General features: G+C 33.4%; 1 protein-coding gene across 3 annotated transcripts in view; it reads left to right on the top strand.

Moving 5' to 3' along the window:
- The window catches only part of LOC129216999 (integrin beta-PS-like), a 61,577-nt gene that overhangs the window by 36,302 nt on the left and 6,557 nt on the right, over positions 1-18,718 (top strand). For all 3 annotated transcript variants that reach the window (XM_054851225.1, XM_054851224.1, XM_054851226.1), the window contains 8 exons: positions 3,097-3,176; positions 7,017-7,068; positions 7,372-7,527; positions 8,360-8,502; positions 9,166-9,238; positions 10,652-10,721; positions 16,791-16,894; positions 17,038-17,124. In XM_054851225.1, coding sequence (XP_054707200.1) covers positions 3,097-3,176; positions 7,017-7,068; positions 7,372-7,527; positions 8,360-8,502; positions 9,166-9,238; positions 10,652-10,721; positions 16,791-16,894; positions 17,038-17,124 — 765 coding nt within the window. The remainder of the gene's footprint in view (positions 1-3,096; positions 3,177-7,016; positions 7,069-7,371; positions 7,528-8,359; positions 8,503-9,165; positions 9,239-10,651; positions 10,722-16,790; positions 16,895-17,037; positions 17,125-18,718) is intronic.

Genomic DNA, 18,718 nt, shown 5'->3' with positions numbered 1-18,718 from the left:
TAAATTTTGAGACTTTTTAAAAATTCTTAAAATTAGACGTTTTTTTAATGTAATAGTCTGTAACGTCTTTAAACAGAGCCTCAAAACATTGTGTTTCAATTTGGTTTCGATCAGATAATATCTTCCGGTCGTGCTTAAGCACCAAAAATTTCCAAAATAATGAATAAGTTACATTTTTATGGATTTTCGGTACTTGATGAATAATCAGAATTTAAATGAAATAAACGAAGTATTTTTTCAGTCGAACTGAAAATAAGATAGAAAAAAAAGCTGTCAGATTCAGTCAATGTTTTCCAGTCGCGTAAAGTCTTAGAAACTTTCGTGCGCAAAAGTCGCACAGCAATTTTAATAACTTCATTCGCAAATCAAACTAAATAATGAAACTAAATTCTCATCAAAATAAATAATAGTGCACTGAGACCACTAATGAGAGATGCAGACTGAAAAACAATGTACGGAGACAGCTGACGTGGTTCTAGGAAGGCGGGATGGCGTTGAGGGGAGCGCCCCAGCCTGGCGAATGACGTTGTCTGGATTGCTGTGCGACGTCTGCGCACGAGAGTTTCTAAGCCTTTGCGCGACTGGAAAAAAAAAATGACTGAACATGACAGCTTTTTTTTTCTATCTTATTTTCAGTTCGACTGAAAATATACTTCGCCTATTTTATTTAAATTCTGATTATTCACCGAAAACCCATAAAAATGTAACTTTTTCATTATTTTGGAAAATGGCGACCGGAAGATATTAGCCGACAGAAACCAAAATTAAACACAATGTTTTGAGGCTCTGTTTAAAGACATTACAAACTATTACATTACGAAAACGTTTAATTAAATTTTAAAAAGAAAATCTCAAAAATGATGTTTTTTTTTTTCATGTTTTGTCAAATTTTAGGCCCCATGCGCGATCGGAAGATGTCAATCGACTTCCATAATTCTTTTTTCCTTTGTTTGTCTTTATAATTCGCAACTTTTCCGTACTATAACCACTTTCGAAATTAAAAAAAAAAAAAAAAAAAAAAAGAGTTTTTTCGGCCCACCCTTTTGTACAGTTTATCTTGAAATTTTTAATTTTGGAACTTACATCCCTTTGTTTCTCACTGTCTCTCAATTATTCTTTAGAGCATGCTATCTGTGCATTTTTCAATCACATCCTGGAGTCAAAAAGCCATTAACAATTCAGCGTTGCCAGTGCAGCGTTGCCAGTGTTTTCAGCGTAAGACTACAGTAAACTCTCGAGTATCGGTGGTTAGATTATCCGTGATTCGGATTATCCGCATGTCTTTTAACATTTTTTTTTTGAACTAATGATTGTTGTATTGTCGCCTTTTAGCTTTTATGTATATTTTTTGCATTCAATGTTAGTAGATGCAATGTAGCAATGTTTTTATCTATAATTTAAATGCACGTGTGAGAGTTATTCATATTTTTTAACTATAGTCTATATTAGTATCGTTTTTTACCTATTATATTCGGATTATCTGCGGGTTTCGCTTATCCGCGGTTATCATGCCAACCTATTCCGTGGATAATCGGAAGTTTACTGTATATTATAAAGTTGTAAGAGCTGTCACTCTCCTTACCACACTGGATTTTGAAGAGAAGATGGAGAGTTATTTATATTTTCATGTGGCACAGCATCGTATGCACAGGGCCGGATTTTGAAGTGTGGAGGCCCCAGGGCAACGAAGGAGTGGAGGCCCCTAATCAGGGTTCGAAAAGATCATCATACTTTTGAAAATATCCGATACTTTGATATATATCCGAATATTTTGATATATATGTATGTATCCGATATTTTCGACCCGTGAAAGTTAGGATATTTTGTAAAAATTTTTATTGTGGGGGCCCCTTTGTTGTGGAAGCCCCGGGGCAGTAGCCCCGCCTGCCCTCCCCTAAATCCGGCCCTGTAGTATGCATACAATGTACATTCGAGCTTTTGCTCGACAAATTCTACTGAATAAATGAGTTTAAATCAAGACATTCCTTTAATATTTTTGTATTTTTCAGGTATTCTAGTTTTTTCAGTTTGCCGTAAATTATAGCGCCTCACTTCCCTTTCTCTCTTCTAACGACGTCTGAATAATTTAGTTATTTATTGTGTATGTATATAGTTGTCTCATTCAAAGTGTATGGAACAATCTGGTGAACTTACCGTGTGAGTCGTTAGGTGTCCCAATTACAGCTTTACTTTCACCATATCGTCTACGCTGTTAGATATATGCGTTGACGTAGCTCTAATAAGTTTTCCTCCTGGTGTATGTGTTGAAGTGTCTCAAGAAGTTTGACTGTTAGTTGTATATGTCGTTAGATGTTACGGTAAACTCATTAGATTGATATTTTTATGTGCTACTGATAATTTGCTGGCCTATTCATGTTTTGTTAGCTGTGTATATTGGCTATATGTTCTAATAGTACAGTCATACCCTGCATTTAAAAGTTTTAAACAATGCTAGGTAAACTATTTTAGATTAAGTAATTATTATTTTTTTCTTTCTACTGGGTTGCTATTTTTTAAGACTTTGGCCTTATGCAGGTCTACAGTTGGGGCAAACCAAACCTGGTTGATTCGTAATGCTGCAATGGGGATTTGCGTAGCCTTTGCAATGCCGTCAAGTTAGGCTTCCCCAACTATAGTATTCGATTCCCCAATATGACATTCAGATATTCATGTGCCACCATAAAGGTGCGAATGGCGTTGGCACAGATACTTTTGCTGCCCAGTTTCCCACCAGATGGCGGCACCTGGGGTCTCTTCGATGCGAAACATTAGTAAGGATTTTTATTTGCCGAGAATATTAGAAGCCAAAAGAATACCAATTGAATCTTTTACAAGCCGCATAATCATACGACATGGGCATTATCGATTTTCTGCATCTCGGAAATCCACTGGCCAGCCTCTTGGACCGTGGGTTCAAGAGGACCGGACCGGGATTCTAGGCATATGAGGGTAGTGCTTTACCCCCATGCCATCCATCCTACTATTAAGAAATAATATAAATTGATAAACTTCAATGTTCTCCTTCAAAATTTGTTATATTATGTACAAATTGCAATTGTAATTCATCTTTAATTTATTATTTTTATTTTTGTATAGAAAATTAGTTCCTCAGTGGAGATGACGGATAACACTGGTGACAATAACATTCAGGTGTCATACTTCTCAAAATGCCTTGGGTAAGATAAAACATTTTTTTCCCTTAAACTATTTTATGCTTTAATAACTTTGATTTTATCAATACTTTTTCTGCTCAAAGGTAAACGTTTTATTTCTAATTTCGTACTACCCCACATGCAGTCACTGTATTTTCCGGAATGTGGTTAAGGCTTTCTGAACGAATGCAGGATCAGAAAATAAAAAGTTCGTGAAAATAGTAGAAGCATATGTATATCCAGTACTGTTTTAACTATGAGCCCTGGTCCTCAAATCTATTCGATTGTAAACAGTCGAACTTTTAGATTTTTGTTATAATTTTTTTTAAAGTAACGTTATGCTATAATTCAGTTGAAAAACTAGGCTAAAGCAGATTTAAAGTGGTTGTAACTACACTTAAAAAGCATTGAAGCAACATTCTGTTCAAATGATAAATTTTATTTTTTATTGTGGCGTATACAGTGCACTGAACACTTTATTTGTTGTAAATTATTATTTCCTCTTTCAGAAATACTTGACAAAAAAGCATTTTACACGTGTTTTTGCCTACATGTTTTTGTCGGCAAATTATTTTAAAAATTAAAAACGGCTTTTTTTTTTTGAACAATCACGAATTGCTTATTGTTTTTGTTTGACCGTTGAATGACGTCCGCGTTCTTCGATTATTGCCCTCAGGTCCTTCGCGGCCAACACCGTCTCCAAATGCTGCTCCTCTGATCCTCGGTCTCCACCAGCAACACTGTCCACCGGAATGCGCTCCTCCTGGGCGGTAGCGTACATGTCCTACACTCCAGCACGCCTACACACATGCGCGCGCACACACACACTCCTACCCAAACAACCCACGCACCTACACCACATGCCTACACTCCCCCCTAGACACTTACACACACTCCAACGCACGCACACACAAGTCTACGCAAACACATAAGCCTTCACACGCACACAAGCCTGCTCACACAAACAAGCCTACACACACACACACACTCGTGATTGCGAAAAGCATAATTTGAATTCAAAACGTCAAATATTCAAATTTTCATTCTTTTTTTCTAATTTTTAGAAGTTTATACAAGTAAAAAAAATGCATAAATTTAATTGATCTCATTACCTTTGTAGTTCCAATGTGAAAGCAGGGTCTGGAAACAGTCTTACTTTCTTAATCTTTGCAACGACTTCATCTAATCTATATATATATAAATGGATGTTGGTAAATTTGTTCCTTAAGTTCTCAGAAACTACCCGGCAGATTTGGCTGAAACTTTCACCGTTTGTTCATTTTGGTACTGGGAAGGTTTATAGACCAGTTCGAAAAAAATTCGATTAATAGTTCCTTTTTTATTCCAAGTTTAGTCCCAATTTTGAGCATAAATGCCCCAAAATGGGATGGAAAAAAACGTGCACATACTCGTATTAACATTATGTGTCCATCGAAAGCGCTAATTTTTCTGCTGAAGATGGCACCTGTTAGAAAGTTCTAAGTTGTATAAAAAACGAATTATGAGCTTTTTAGTTCCATGTTCGAAGGCTTTCAACAACCCAATTCATTATTTAGTGTATCATCTCAACTCCCAGTTGATAGCTAGAATTGTTGTACTGTTCAATATTTTTGCGTTTCGTGTGACTGCTCGAGGCTTTTCTTAAGTCAAATCTTAAAGTAACTTTTTTCACAAGATTGGCAAATGGATTTGTCTGATTATCATCCATTTAAATGAAAATTTAATATAATTGAAGTTTTTTTTATTTGCGCTGACTGGACACTTTCTCATTATCCAATTCTCATTATCCCATTATTTGGCAGAAATCTCGCCAAAATTTTTTGAAAAAAGATCTTAGTAGCTGACGCATTTGGCAGTTTTTTCAACTGTCGCTGTTTTTGAAGCCAAAGACTACGTAACAATGTTTCTCTGCTTTCACCATGCAAACAAAATATCGCTATTAAAAGAATCTTAAAAACTTTTTTTTGATGTGTAAAATAATCCACCAACTAAATTAGGCAAATCCTTAAACAGCACAAAACTTCCATTAATTTTTATTTTTGTAAAATTTCAAACAATCGCCAAATTTCACTACTTATTTTGGAGACATTTCGGATGAACCTGTTTAGCACCATTTTATGGTGACAAAAAGTGTCTCAGCATCTGGCGAGAGTATCTAGTAACATACCATTTTAAAAAGTAAGAAGGGGTAGCATTATCCAAGGTATCCCAAAACCGCAAATTTGGTAACATTTTAAATCTCACCAAGAACCCACAATAGTTGAAATTTCCCGAAATAACTAAAGCAAGTGCAAGGGGATTACGGGAGGCTTCATTTTTTTGTAAGGAGTTCGTACTTCAATAGCCATACAGAGAAGGTTTTAGACTCCATGTTTTAAAAAAAAGTACCTACTAACAGATAAATCTTTTTAAACATGTGAAGTTTAATTTTATATTTCGGAAATTCTTCAAATTTGTATATGCTTAAATGTCGTGCTTTCGTTTCTAAATGAATACTATTTTGTTCTTAATACTTATTGCTATTTTAGTTTTATGAGTAAGGAAGAAGCTCGATTTTTAATCACGTCAAAAAGGTGTGTTTTAAATTCTTTCACTTAAAACAGAAAACAAGTGCAAGTAACGATTGTTTTTCATAATTATTACTGATCCGGGCAACGCCGGGTAGTTTTGCTAGTTTTATAATAAAAATCGTCAAAATACGGTATAAAGAAAAGGTTCAGATCCGCATTACCGTGTGATGAGACGAATTTTAACGTTAAACGATTAATGCGTAATTTGTTATCAGTGCTTCAGTTAGGATAGAACGAGATAGAACGTCGTTCTACGAAACATTTGACTACATGGTAAAAATAATCCACACTTTATAAATTGGTTTCAAACCACCTTTTGCCTTTGGTAATTCCCCACAAAGCCCAAATGAGGTAGGTCTCCCAAACATTTTTTCCAGCTCCAGCACTAGTTGTCATTACATGAATACAAAGCACATTCTGTTTAGCCGATACATTCCTTCCTCCCCAATTCTCGAACATTGAATTAAAAACGTACCGGAAAACGGCAAGAAATTAAAGCTGAAATCAGATTGTTTCTTTCTTCGGAGGAAACGGATGATATTGTATTTCCAGAAACAAGAAGTATTTCGTGCAATAGCATCTACATGTTTTATGCAGAATGAATTTCGACGTCATAATAACTTACAGTCAGAATAATGAATACAATTTTAAATACTATATCCTAGGTTTTTCAAAAATATGAATTTTAAAGACTATAAGGTTTGTGAATGTTAATAGCCTGTAATGATACAGGTAGGTATCTCTTCCATGCGAGAAAAGTTAAATGTTTAAGATTTTTCATGAATGCTGTTTTTATTTGGAGCTAGTGGTACCCGCACGACTTTGCCCGTAATAGAAAAATTAAAAGGTCTTTTGGTTCGCCTGTATATCCATGTTATGATAATTTCGTATCTCGCCAATTGGCTTGTGCCCACGTTACGGTTCCACGATATGATAATTTCGTAATTTACTCGTCCATCTTATGATAATTTTGTTCTTAAAATTGCAATAGAAAAAGAACCACATCGAATTTTTGAAAAATCGCTTCGAGGTACACACCCCCATGCTACAAACTAACTTCGTGCTAAATTTCATGAAAATTGGCCGGACGGTCTAGGCGCTATGCGCGTCACAGAGATACGGACAGATAGAGATCATGACAGACAGAGAGACTTTCAGCTTTATTATTAGTAAAGAAATTGTGAATATCGCAATTAGAATTCTTTAATAAATTACCTCCGACGCTTTATAGCAAACAATAAGACTGCATTATATTATTTCTTGACGTTTTTATTCTTTTGTTTTTATTTTTCAGACAAAAAGAAGAGAAAACTAATATATGTGGAGGACTAAAAGTTGGTACAAAAGTAAGCTACTTGAACAAGTAACACACATTTACAATGCATAAAATCAATTTTTTTTTGCTTCAATAAAGAAACAATATGTTTCAATTCTCAATCTAGTGTAATTTTCAGTTATTATGAAAAAACATAAAAATTCAGACTAAAATTCTCAATAACTTTATTTTATGCTAATTGCTTGTTTGTTGTTAGATTGCTTAGGTTGTGTTGAAAATGTGATGATTTTTACATATGTTTTAATTAATACATCTTAAGAAATATTTGTTGAACTTAGCATTTTCATACTTTACTGTTATTTCCTCATGACAGGTAACGTTCAGAGTAGAATTAAAATACGACAAGTGCCCAAAAGATCCAAAACGATGGAACAGATCTTTTCAGATCTCTCCTGTTGGGCTACAAGACTCCTTGACGGTCAACCTAGAAATGCTTTGCCAATGTGACTGCGAGAAGAAAGAGAACGAGGTAAGAATTTTTTCATATGTATTTTAATAATCAGGATATTGATGAAAAATATGTTAAAGATACATTACAGTTAAAATTAAAACACTGACTAGTGAGGGGGGGGGGGGAATTGTTTCTTCCCGGAATGCAACTCCATTCCTTAGAATTAGTTTTTCTCTTGGAAGTGTGCTTACTGCGGCTTTATTACCATGGTCAGATCTTAGCCTCTACGAGGGTAGACCACAATAGTCCTTACAAGCATATTAACTACTATACTAGGATTGGAAATATGTGTTAAAACCAAGTCTTCTGAGTGTGAACTCCTAAGAACCCCAAACTCTCTCACTGCGCCAATGGACGTCGCGAAAACAAACACTAGGTATAGATGTACGGAAACATTTACTGTAACAGGAAAAGATGAAGAAATTATTAGCAATTGGTTAAATTTTATTGGCATGTTGGCAAATCATGTTACTATCAATGAGTAAAAAGAAATGGAATCTACCTAGCGTTTTATTTTTTCCCTCAACAGCTTTGGCTGCACTTTTAAGCGGTATTATCAATTAAATAAATAATCTACTTATTTTCTACCTATCCATTACTCTATCGGCATAATATATTCACACTACTACACGCCATGTTATCGTAGCTTCATTTTTTCTAAGTCAAAAAACTTTTATTCAATGTAATTTAATTTGTGATCAGATAAAACTTTTGCCGGAAATTCCATAATGTGTTTGCATCACAATTCTCTTTTTTTCCCAATCTATCTACTTTTCTGTGTATTTTTTTTAATTAGATGTTATTTCTTCATCTTCTAAAAAGTGCCATAAATATTTTTCTTTTGTTACAGGAGCCTTTCAGCGAAAAATGCAGCAAAGGCAATGGCAGCTTTGTATGCGGCATATGTAAATGCTACAAAGAGAAATATGGCAAAGAGTGTGAATGTGATGCCAACCAATCAGACCCAACTTTAGAAGCCAAAGAATGTTATAAGTAAGTACCATGCAGCTATACTAAACCATTATCTTTCTTCCAGGTATAAATTACGAACTAGCGAGGTTTTAGAATAAGATTAATATTTGCGTTTTAAAAATATGAAACCTCTGAAAAGGACGACAGTGCAGTTTGAATTTCATTCCAAGTACGTTACGTGGAACTTATCATATTATGTCGGCTAGATGCGGGCGCATCCGTAAGAATTAGTTACCACGAGCTCCATGAAGTGCAAGACGAACCTAACTTCAGCATTCTACAAACTTTCGACACATCATGTATTATATGATGAAAAGGACGACACTGCAGTTTGAATTTCATTCCAAGTATGTTACGTGGAACTTATCATATTATGTCGGCTAGATGCGGGTGCATCCGTAAGGATTAGTTACCACGAACTCCATGAAGTGTAAGACGAACCTAACTTCAGCATTCTACAAACTTTCGACACATCATGTATTATATGATGAGCCGCGAATGTAAGGTTGAATACATGTCTAAAATCACGGAATATCTATCTCATACCGGCTATTTGTATATTAATCACAACGGAAGGTCTAATAATAATAATAAAGCCTTTTTTTTCTTTCTTTTAATTTTTTTCACTTAAGCTTTGTTATAGCAATGGTTATTGATAAACTATTTTATTTTAATTTTTTGCAGAGAAAACAGTACAGTTATGTGTTCTGGAAATGGAATTTGTCGCTGTGGTCAATGTCATTGTAATCCTCGCTCAGTAAGTTGCAAATGGATGTGAAGTACATTTTGACTACCTTTACACATTTTTGACGTTTATTTGAGGCGTTTAGTACCAAAACCAGTTCAGCCCAAGAATTTTCAGAAGTGTAATTTATTTATTTACTTTTCCATTCTATAATACTTCTTCGTCTATACTATCACACCACAAAGTGATTTGGAACAAATTCCTCTCAATCAGGTCAAAAACCGCTGACAAAAACCCGTTTTACTTCGAAACCTACTCAATCCAAACTTTTCCCATATCGCCACTAAAAAAAAAAAAAAAAAAAAAAAAAAAAAAAAAAAAAAAAAAAAACACGCACGCACGGGTAACTTAAACAGCATCACTATAATACACTGCTTAGTCAAAACATTTATTGTCACATTTTCGACTGTACTATGCATGGCATAAAATTGAGATACCACACGAATTCAGTTGGAATTTGACAGTAAAGTTGAGAGCCGATTTACCTCAAATTCAGCTCAATCTAACTTAATTTTTTAAATAATTAGATAATACTTCTAATTAAGATATGAAACATAAAGAATGTATTCGTACGCCGAATGATATCCAAACAAAAAAGAAATCTTTTGGAGGGAAAAAAATGTTTAGAGCGTGAACTGGTTTTTGTCTCCCTGTAAAATTTCTAAAAATGGTTGGTTTTAATGCTAAGCATGTCATTTGACAAGGATAACTGAATAATATAATTTATGACTTATATTTTTTAATGATTCAATTTTTTCTTTCAATTTAATTTCTGTTAATCGTATGCAGTTATTTGTCGTGCAACTTCCATAATTCAAGCTATTGTCACTCAAGAATATTACGTCGTCCATTATTGTTTGCCTTAAGTGTAATTTCAACTGAAGTTAATCAGCACGTTAGTTGCCATGTCAGTCACCGATGGCTAACACTAAACTTTTCGTTCAGGCTGTGTCAGTCATTGGTGACTGATACTCAATGTTCCGTTCATCAGCCTGTGTCAGTCATTGGAGACTGGTGTTAAACTTTCGTTCACATTAACCGGCCGGTTTAATCTGTGACTGATATTAAACTTTCCGTTCATCAGGCTGCGTGTTTTATTGATGACTGCCACAGTTCATTGATGACTGACACTGACATGTTGCATAAAATACGACATGAAACCAAATTATGCATTTTTAATAATTTCAAGATCGTACCACTCTTTATACTTAAATATTACTTATAAAACACTTTAATGGATTTTGCTTAAACAGTTTAGGAAAGAAAAAGTATTCGAGAAAAGGGGGGAGGACGGGTTGTCCTTCCAAACCTTTTAAATGAGTGCTCAGTCACCGGGATTTCCTCATAAATTCGTGTAGTAGATAACGGGTTAAAATAATCTTTATTTTGTACGAATAAGTTTACAACTAACTCGGTTTATTTCAGAATCCTAACGAGAAGATTTATGGAAAATTCTGCGACTGCAACAATTATAGTTGTGACAAGTCTTGCAGTGGTAAGTAATACAATGACGCAGAGTATATTTTGAAAAACGTTTTACCTGTACTGTGAGGCTCAAAAAATATAAAATAAAATTAAATAAAAAAAATAAACAAAAGTCATTAAAAAAATTAAATTCCTTTGTAAGAAGTAACAAGATTTAAGGTTCTTTGAAAATTTGAAATGTTTTTTTTTCTCTTTGAACTTTTTGAAAAATGCCCCATTGTCGATAAACACGTTTACTAACAAATCAGCGATCTTTTGAGAACACCTACATGTGAGATTTACTGACTAAAACTACACTTTAAAATGTTATGGCGGTGATGATGATGAAATTCGGAAAACACCCCTACAAGCAATTGTCGAACTATTTTTATTTTAAACTAATTATCATTGCTTTCGCTCATTTTAGCGTTCCCCACAAATAAACTTTTCGTAGAAATAGTGGAGAATATGAGAAATGTACGTGTTAGTAGATTTCAGTATGGTTTTCAGAGTAACAGTTTTCAAGCTGGTAAAAAAACGAAATATCATATCTGAAAAAGAAAATGTTTCAAATAGTAATATTAGTGGAGTGAGGAAAAACTTTCCTTGAAATTTTGACGCTCAGTTTAAAAGTGCCCGTTTCACTATTTCACTCATGTCCTTAAAGAAATGGAATAGGTAAAATAATATTTGCCCCAACAAAAAAGGAAATAGGCTCTATCTTCAAAACAACTTCTGAAGACTTGGGTGGTCAAAATATCTATAGTTGGATCTTACATTAAAATCGATTTTCTGTAAAAAAAAGTTTACCGTAAAGGATGTACTAAAAGAACTTTTCCGACTACTTGTTTTGCTGCTGTTGTCATGGTGACAAATTGCGATGGATATTTTTGCTGTTATTAAGATAAAATCTATTTAATTTTGAACTTATGTCGTAAGATTTGACTATGTAAAATTTTTGCTTTAGTTTTTACGGTTCTCGGAAATTGTCCTGCATTTTAAAAATACCTCCTGATTTGATTCATTTAGGTCGAAAAAAGAAGTCTTTAAATTAATTTATCTATAGTTTAAAAAGAGTAATAGATCTTTCTAAAATAAAAATTTTTGTTGATAATTATGGAGCTTAAAAGTTGGCAGAAACTTCTTAATGTCATAGTCAAACAAAACATATTGATATTCGGCACCACCTTATTAGGAATACGTTAATGAATAATGAAAATACAGGGTGACAAGAAATGACTTGGACACACATAACATATAACTTTAATGCTAATGAAAATATTAAGACCAAACTTCATAATTTATGTGAATACATTATTTTGTCTAATATACTATGTATTAACAAATTTTCAAAGTGGCTACCTTTACCCTTAATACAGAGCTTTAAACATGTCACAAAATTTTCGACTCTGGACCACAACTCATTTAATGATATTTCATTCCTTTCCTTGTATAAGGATTTCTTTAGCGGTGCTCAAGTTATATGCAAATTAGCACACACCCTTGTTCCACCAAGAACTTCTTGCATTGATGAACGGCGTCAACGACTCCATCTGTAATGGTTTGGGATATGATATGTTCTACTGGGAAAATATCACTTGTTTTTGCTAATCAAGGGATAAAGATCAATCAAAAAACATACCGCAAACGTATCCTAGAAGGTGTTGTCTTACCTTTATCGTCAAGGTTCTTTGGAAAGAAAAAATGGATCTTCCAACAGCATTCCAGACCTGCGCACCAGAGCAAATCTCAAGATCGGGGCACGACACATTTTCGAGACTTCACGGGGACTCAAGAATAACCTCTGTATTTCTCAGATTTGAGCCCAATGGATAATTCTGTTTGATTCATCGTAGAGAGAAGGGTGTGTACTAAATCTCATAAAACTTTGGCATCAATAAAGAAATTCATGCGCAAGACATGGGATAAAATATCAGTAAGTGAGTTGCGGCCCAGAGCCGATAATTTTATTACACGTTTAAAGCTCTGTATTAAGGCCAAAGGTAGCCACTCTGAAAATTTGTGAATATATTAGACGAAATAGTGTATTCATACTTATTTTGAAGCTTGGTCGAAATATTTTCATTAGCATTAAAGTTATGATGTGTTTTGTGTGTCTAAGTTATTTCTTGTCACCCTGTATATCTCGTGAGTACATTTCTACGTTCGACATGAGCGCAGACATATAAACTAAACCACTTTTTTCTTCAAAGCACTACAAGTGTTTGAATTTATTAAATGTTAAAGATGTATTGTGTTTGAAATAATTTTTCTTGTATGTATTGATGTGATTGATTTAAAAATTTTACTGGTTTATCATTGAGAGCGGGTGTTGAGCTGCAATGTTAAACCCCATCTATCCTAATGTGCACTGTTACTATAACCATGATTTACTGTCACTTGTGACGCCATCTCCAAGTTACATACGCTGTGGCGTAATTTTTTTTTTAGTTACAGTCTGGTGAAGTATCTGTTTGTTTGATGTCCGTGTTTTGTTAAATAAATAATGTTCTTTGTTCCAAGCTCACTGACTCTGCATTTAATGGAAGGCATAAAACTTTGTTTGAAACAAAATTATGTAAATCTTGTGTGTATATATATATATATATATATATATATATATATACAAACACACACACACACACACACATATATATATATATATATATATATATATATATATATATATATATATATATATATATATATATATATATATATATATATATATATATATATATATATATATATATATATATATATATATATATATATATATATATATATATATATATAAACGTGAACTAGGGACTGATACGTCGTCAGGATGAAGACTAACCTCTTTATACACAAGGCCCTTTCTATATTTAGCACGAGGGAAGGTCCAAAAACATGTTACCTTCCCCGAGAGCCTTAAGAAATGGATAAATTGAACAAAATGAAACGAAATAACTAACCTGTAGAAATACGGTGAAAGCTAAAAGAGCCGTGAAAATGAATAGCGAACCTGCAAAAGGAACACAAGAAACAATGCGGACCTTTAAAAAGACAGAAGACAAACGTTACGGTTACAAGACACATACGTGTCAGGTAAGAGAATAGTTAGAGAACACCAACAGCAAAATAACCTGGAGATGTAAACTAAAACTGGAGAGGAAATAAAAGACTGGAAAGCCGTAATTACATTAGAAATTTTCGGGATGGATTCCAACAGACTTTCATGGCTTAGGTAGCCTCTCTGCAATCAATACAATCATTTGCGTATGCTTCACTCTGAAAGGCTATTCCCTACTTTTCTAATGTTACTTAAATAAGAAGATGAAGCAAATTTTAGTTATTTAAGATTTTTAGAAGCAAACTCATTTCTGTTGCAGATGATTTTAACTCTTAATTTCATTAATCAAGGTATAACGTAAATGTTTAATAGAAATGTTTGAATTTAAAAGAAAGTCTCTTTTATCAAAAAGATCAACAAGAACTGAATTGTCTGAAAGAGAAATACAGTGGCTCCCAAAAGTGTTCGTACATTTTGAAATTTTTTAGTAAAACCAAAATAACCCGAAACTGAATTCAAAAATGAGTCTAATATTTTTTCACATCATTCCTATATTATTCTCAATGAAACCTTGTAGTTTTTTTCAAAATATTGACAGATCTTCTTTTTGAACTGGGTAAAAAAAGGAAAAGACAGAGAAATAATACGCGACAAAAGTCATCGTACCCTCAAATATTTTCGAATAAATTCATAATCAAAATTATTATACATTTTTTAAAATTATTTTTGCATTGTGTTAACCCTTGAAAATCATTTGGCTTTAATGTTTTGTTTATTTATCCTTTAATATTGTGCTTATTACTTTAAAATGGCTGGTATTCGTAAAAAACCACAAGCACCATTCGAAATTTGATTTTTTTTCCTCACAGTAACAGTAAATTGGTTTGAAATGTCTCTAAATTAGTTATTTTATTCCATTCGATAGTAAAGTGCTTGATAAAATGCTTTAAAGAAAAGAATCGGACCGAAAACAAGGTAAGAAACGGTTAACCGGCAAAGTTGACAAAGCTTGATCGAAGCTTGACAATTAAAAAAAATATATGAAAAATACACATTTAAGTTCTGTAAAAGTTTTTGCAAAGTTAAATGAAAATTTTTACATTTAATTTTCACCTAAAACTGTTCGCCAAGTTCTCTGATTGGCTGGTTTAAATGGGACCTCTTCCCACAGAAATTTTCTTAGCCGTGCGAAAAACAGAAAGCTTACGCTTTTCGTCACAAAATCAATGATAAATAAGCTCAAAAGGTTTTGGAATTACGTCTTATTTACAGATAAAAATGAATTCAACATTTTGGGTTAAATTGTTGTGTAATTGTAAATAGAAGAAAAATTAGGAACTTAATTTTAAGAACTTAGTAGGACCAGTTAATCAGGACGGTGAAAGTGTTCTTGTGTGAGAATACATATCAGCATCAGGACTTGGTAGTTTAGAATTTTTTCAGGAAATAATGAATCATGCTGTTCATTTAAATATTTTTAAAACAAATTTTAAACTCTCAGCCAAAAATTTGGTTATCGGAAACAACTTTATTTTTTATCAAGATAACGATAAGAAGCACAAGGTTTTTAACGTTTGCATCTAGTGCCTCAAAACTTGTCCTAAAGTTTAGAAAATACCCCTTGAATCTCAGGATTTGAACTTAGTGTAACATATTTAGAGATATCTGTAGGCTAGATTACGAAAATACGGCTTTGAAACGAAAATAGATCTAGAAACAGTAAGACTCGAAGTATGGTTGAACACTTACTCAGAAATTACGCAAAAAAAGAAAGAAAAAAGAATGAAATTTATTCCCAGACGTTTAAAAGGTGTTGTTGATACTGCATGATACTCTATTAAATAATAACTTAATAAAAAGTTAGATTATTCAATAATATATAGAAATATTTTAAAGTGTACGAAGACTTTTGTGAGATAAAATTTCCGTCTTTTTTTGGTTTTTGATTTTAAAAAATTAAGTTTTAATATTTTTAAAAAAATATTTCATGTAGTTTTGTTGAAAATTGATCATAGATTTTACAATAAAATACCTATTCTGAAATATTAATTCTAACCAATGGATAGGATCCTATTTCATTAAAAGTCGTAGGTGTACGAACACTTTTGGGAGCCACTGTATTTAGATCGATGAAATTAAATTGTATTTCATCTTATATATACAAGGTGTTCCGTTTTAACCTGCAAGACCCTTATTTTCGCAACCGTTAGTCTTAGATGTATACTTCCAACTGCAAAAATGTTCAAGATCAGATGCAGGGTTGAGATTTTGAAAGTTTGAAGTAAAAATAAAAGTGAATCAAAAAATACAAAATTTAACTTTTTATTCGAGCCCCAGGTCTCTAAACTTATATTTAGGGAAATAATCTCCATTGAAAAGTTATTCCAACACAAAAATTTTGAGATTAGTACGACCCATATTCACCGAGATATGAAACGCAGCGTTTTGTGACTTACACCACTTTTCACTCGACGTCAATAACACTTTTTGGTGGAAAATATAGTGGTTAATAAGTGTTTAAAATTACATGTGTGTATAGAGTATGATTTTTTAGATTATTCGAGGTTTTGTAGTGCGTTTTTACGTATCACGGCATAAAATTTGCATTTATTTTTGAATAGCAATGAAAAATATAAATACCTTGGTTTTTCTTACTTTGACGACCTGTCATTCTTCTGAAAGGGCGAAAAGTTCCTATCTCATTTTCTGCATGGTCCCTTAAAACTTTTAACTTGAATATCTCCTTCAGTTTTGGTTGCACAAATGTCACTTTTTTTGTGTTAGTTTTTCGTTGTTTCTCTAAATATTAGTTAGGGGACCTAGGTTCCATATAAAAAGGGAAATTTCGTATTTTTTGACTCATTTTTATTTTTGCTTCAAACTTTCAATGTCTTAACTCTGCATCTGATGTTGAACATTTTTGCAATTGGAAGTATACATCTAGGACTAACAGTTGAGAAATTAAAGGTCTTGCAGGTAAAAACGGAACACCCTGTATGTGTATATATGTATGTTATATTATATGTGTTGTAATACGTATTGTAGGCAATGGTGAGTGTGACTGTGGAAAATGCAAATGTAACCCAGGTTGGACTACTTCCGACTGCAGTTGCAGAGATTCGAATGATACTTGTATCAGTTCAGATAAAGTAAGTAAAAATATTTTATATTTAACTTGCCGTCTTCAGCGGCTTGCATTTTAATTTTGGCGCTTATATCCCTTTGCTTCTCACTGCCTCAAATGAACTTAGTTTCCTGCTTTGTAAACTCAAATGTTTTACTTTTACTTCAGAAAATCTGCAGTGGTCATGGAATATGTAACTGTGGATCTTGTAAATGTGACACAGAGTATTTTGGAGCCTACTGTGATGACTGTTCAGTAAGTGCTTGCTGTTTTGCATGTTTTTGACTCCCTATGTTGATTATTAAACTTCTAGAAAATCATCCTTCAAGGTATGACAGGTGAAAATTGCTTCAACATTTGAACGAAGCAACTGCATGTTTAGTGATATTTTGATAGTTGAAATTTTAGCCGTATTTCCAGTGGATTTAACCCTAATCTCCAGTAGATAGCGTTCATAGTTGACCACTTTTTCGTTTCTTCATTCCCCTAAAATGACAGTCTTACCAGTAAAACAGTTACTGTCCAACCACGGATTGCATGGAATTTTCAAACGTCCAGATAAGACGAATCTATGTGAATAAGGGGGAAAAGCAAAAATTTGATGCGCGTATTCCTCTCATTTGAATGACCCTCAGCTTCTGCAAAAGCTGACATCGGTAAAAAATAATAGATTCGTCCATTTCCGTCTGTAAAACGGATGTTTGTCTTTCCATACAATCCGTGGTCAGACAGTTATCGAATCCAGTTCAGCAGTGTCAAAATTCATTCCCCTGTGTGTCAAGCATTACCTAGAAAATATTACCAAATTATCAGGCCATGCAGCGAGGTTCATCGTTGATGACGTTAGAGCATTACTCGATCAATGAATTTCCTATTATATATTGAGGATTTTCTGAAATTTCTAAGGTTCGTAAGGAAAAGGCGATGAGTATAGCCGCTAGAAACGAATTCAGCACAAAAGTTTTTAATGAATGTAAAAATTTATAAATGTGCAAAAGTAAAATCAAACAATTAAACAATTCATTACTTCGGGGGGGGGGGGGGGGGTTGGTACGATGCACTCGACGTCTCATGATCAAAGTGAAAGTGATGTGAGCAGAAACATTCGAGGAAAAAAAAAGAACTTAAGTGAATGTTCGTTTTATCAATAAATAAATTTGCATGAACAAAAATAACATAGTTCAAAGTTAGTTGCCGATAATTTGTCCACCGACATGAAAGCAATCCTACATCTGAGGAGGGTTTTTTCGAATACCTATAGAATATTTTCGCAACGCCATCTACCGCGTCAGAAAACCATTTCCGACCTCCCATTGCTATCTAATGAAGTCGTTTCCGAATTTTTAAAAGTTTTTTTTTTCTGAAAGAAAATGCTTAAAAACATAGGACTCGATCATTTTTAAAATGATTTGACAAACTTTAATATCATTTAACAATTATTTTAATTAGTGCGCAGATTCAATTTCATTTTTTTACGCTTCTGCACATGACATCACAAGGGATGAAATGCCATTCAATGATGCCACTAGCGCAGTGCGCAATATTTAATTCACTTTTTTACTCACATGTACTGACAACGATATGGTTGATAGCAAGCGTAGAGCTCAATATGCAAATCGCTTCTGAATTATCATAACGTGGAAACGCGGTAGAGAGCAAGCGTAAATATTCAGCGCGCCCAAGTTCATCACTTGTGACGTCATAAAGACCACGCCTTATTTGAAAAATCAAAAATTAAACGTTTTGAAAATAAAAGTTTTTCCTCGCTCCATGTTATTTATTTTTTATTTATTTTTTGCTCATTCTATAAACTTCAGTGACTAAAAGTAGTACTTTTGACTGATGAAAA

Source organism: Uloborus diversus, chromosome 2, assembly GCF_026930045.1.
Source record: "Uloborus diversus isolate 005 chromosome 2, Udiv.v.3.1, whole genome shotgun sequence".
NCBI classification, from domain to species: Eukaryota; Metazoa; Arthropoda; class Arachnida; order Araneae; family Uloboridae; genus Uloborus; species Uloborus diversus.
Note: the sequence above shows the minus strand (reverse complement) of the source record. Positions and strands in the feature narration are given on the sequence as shown.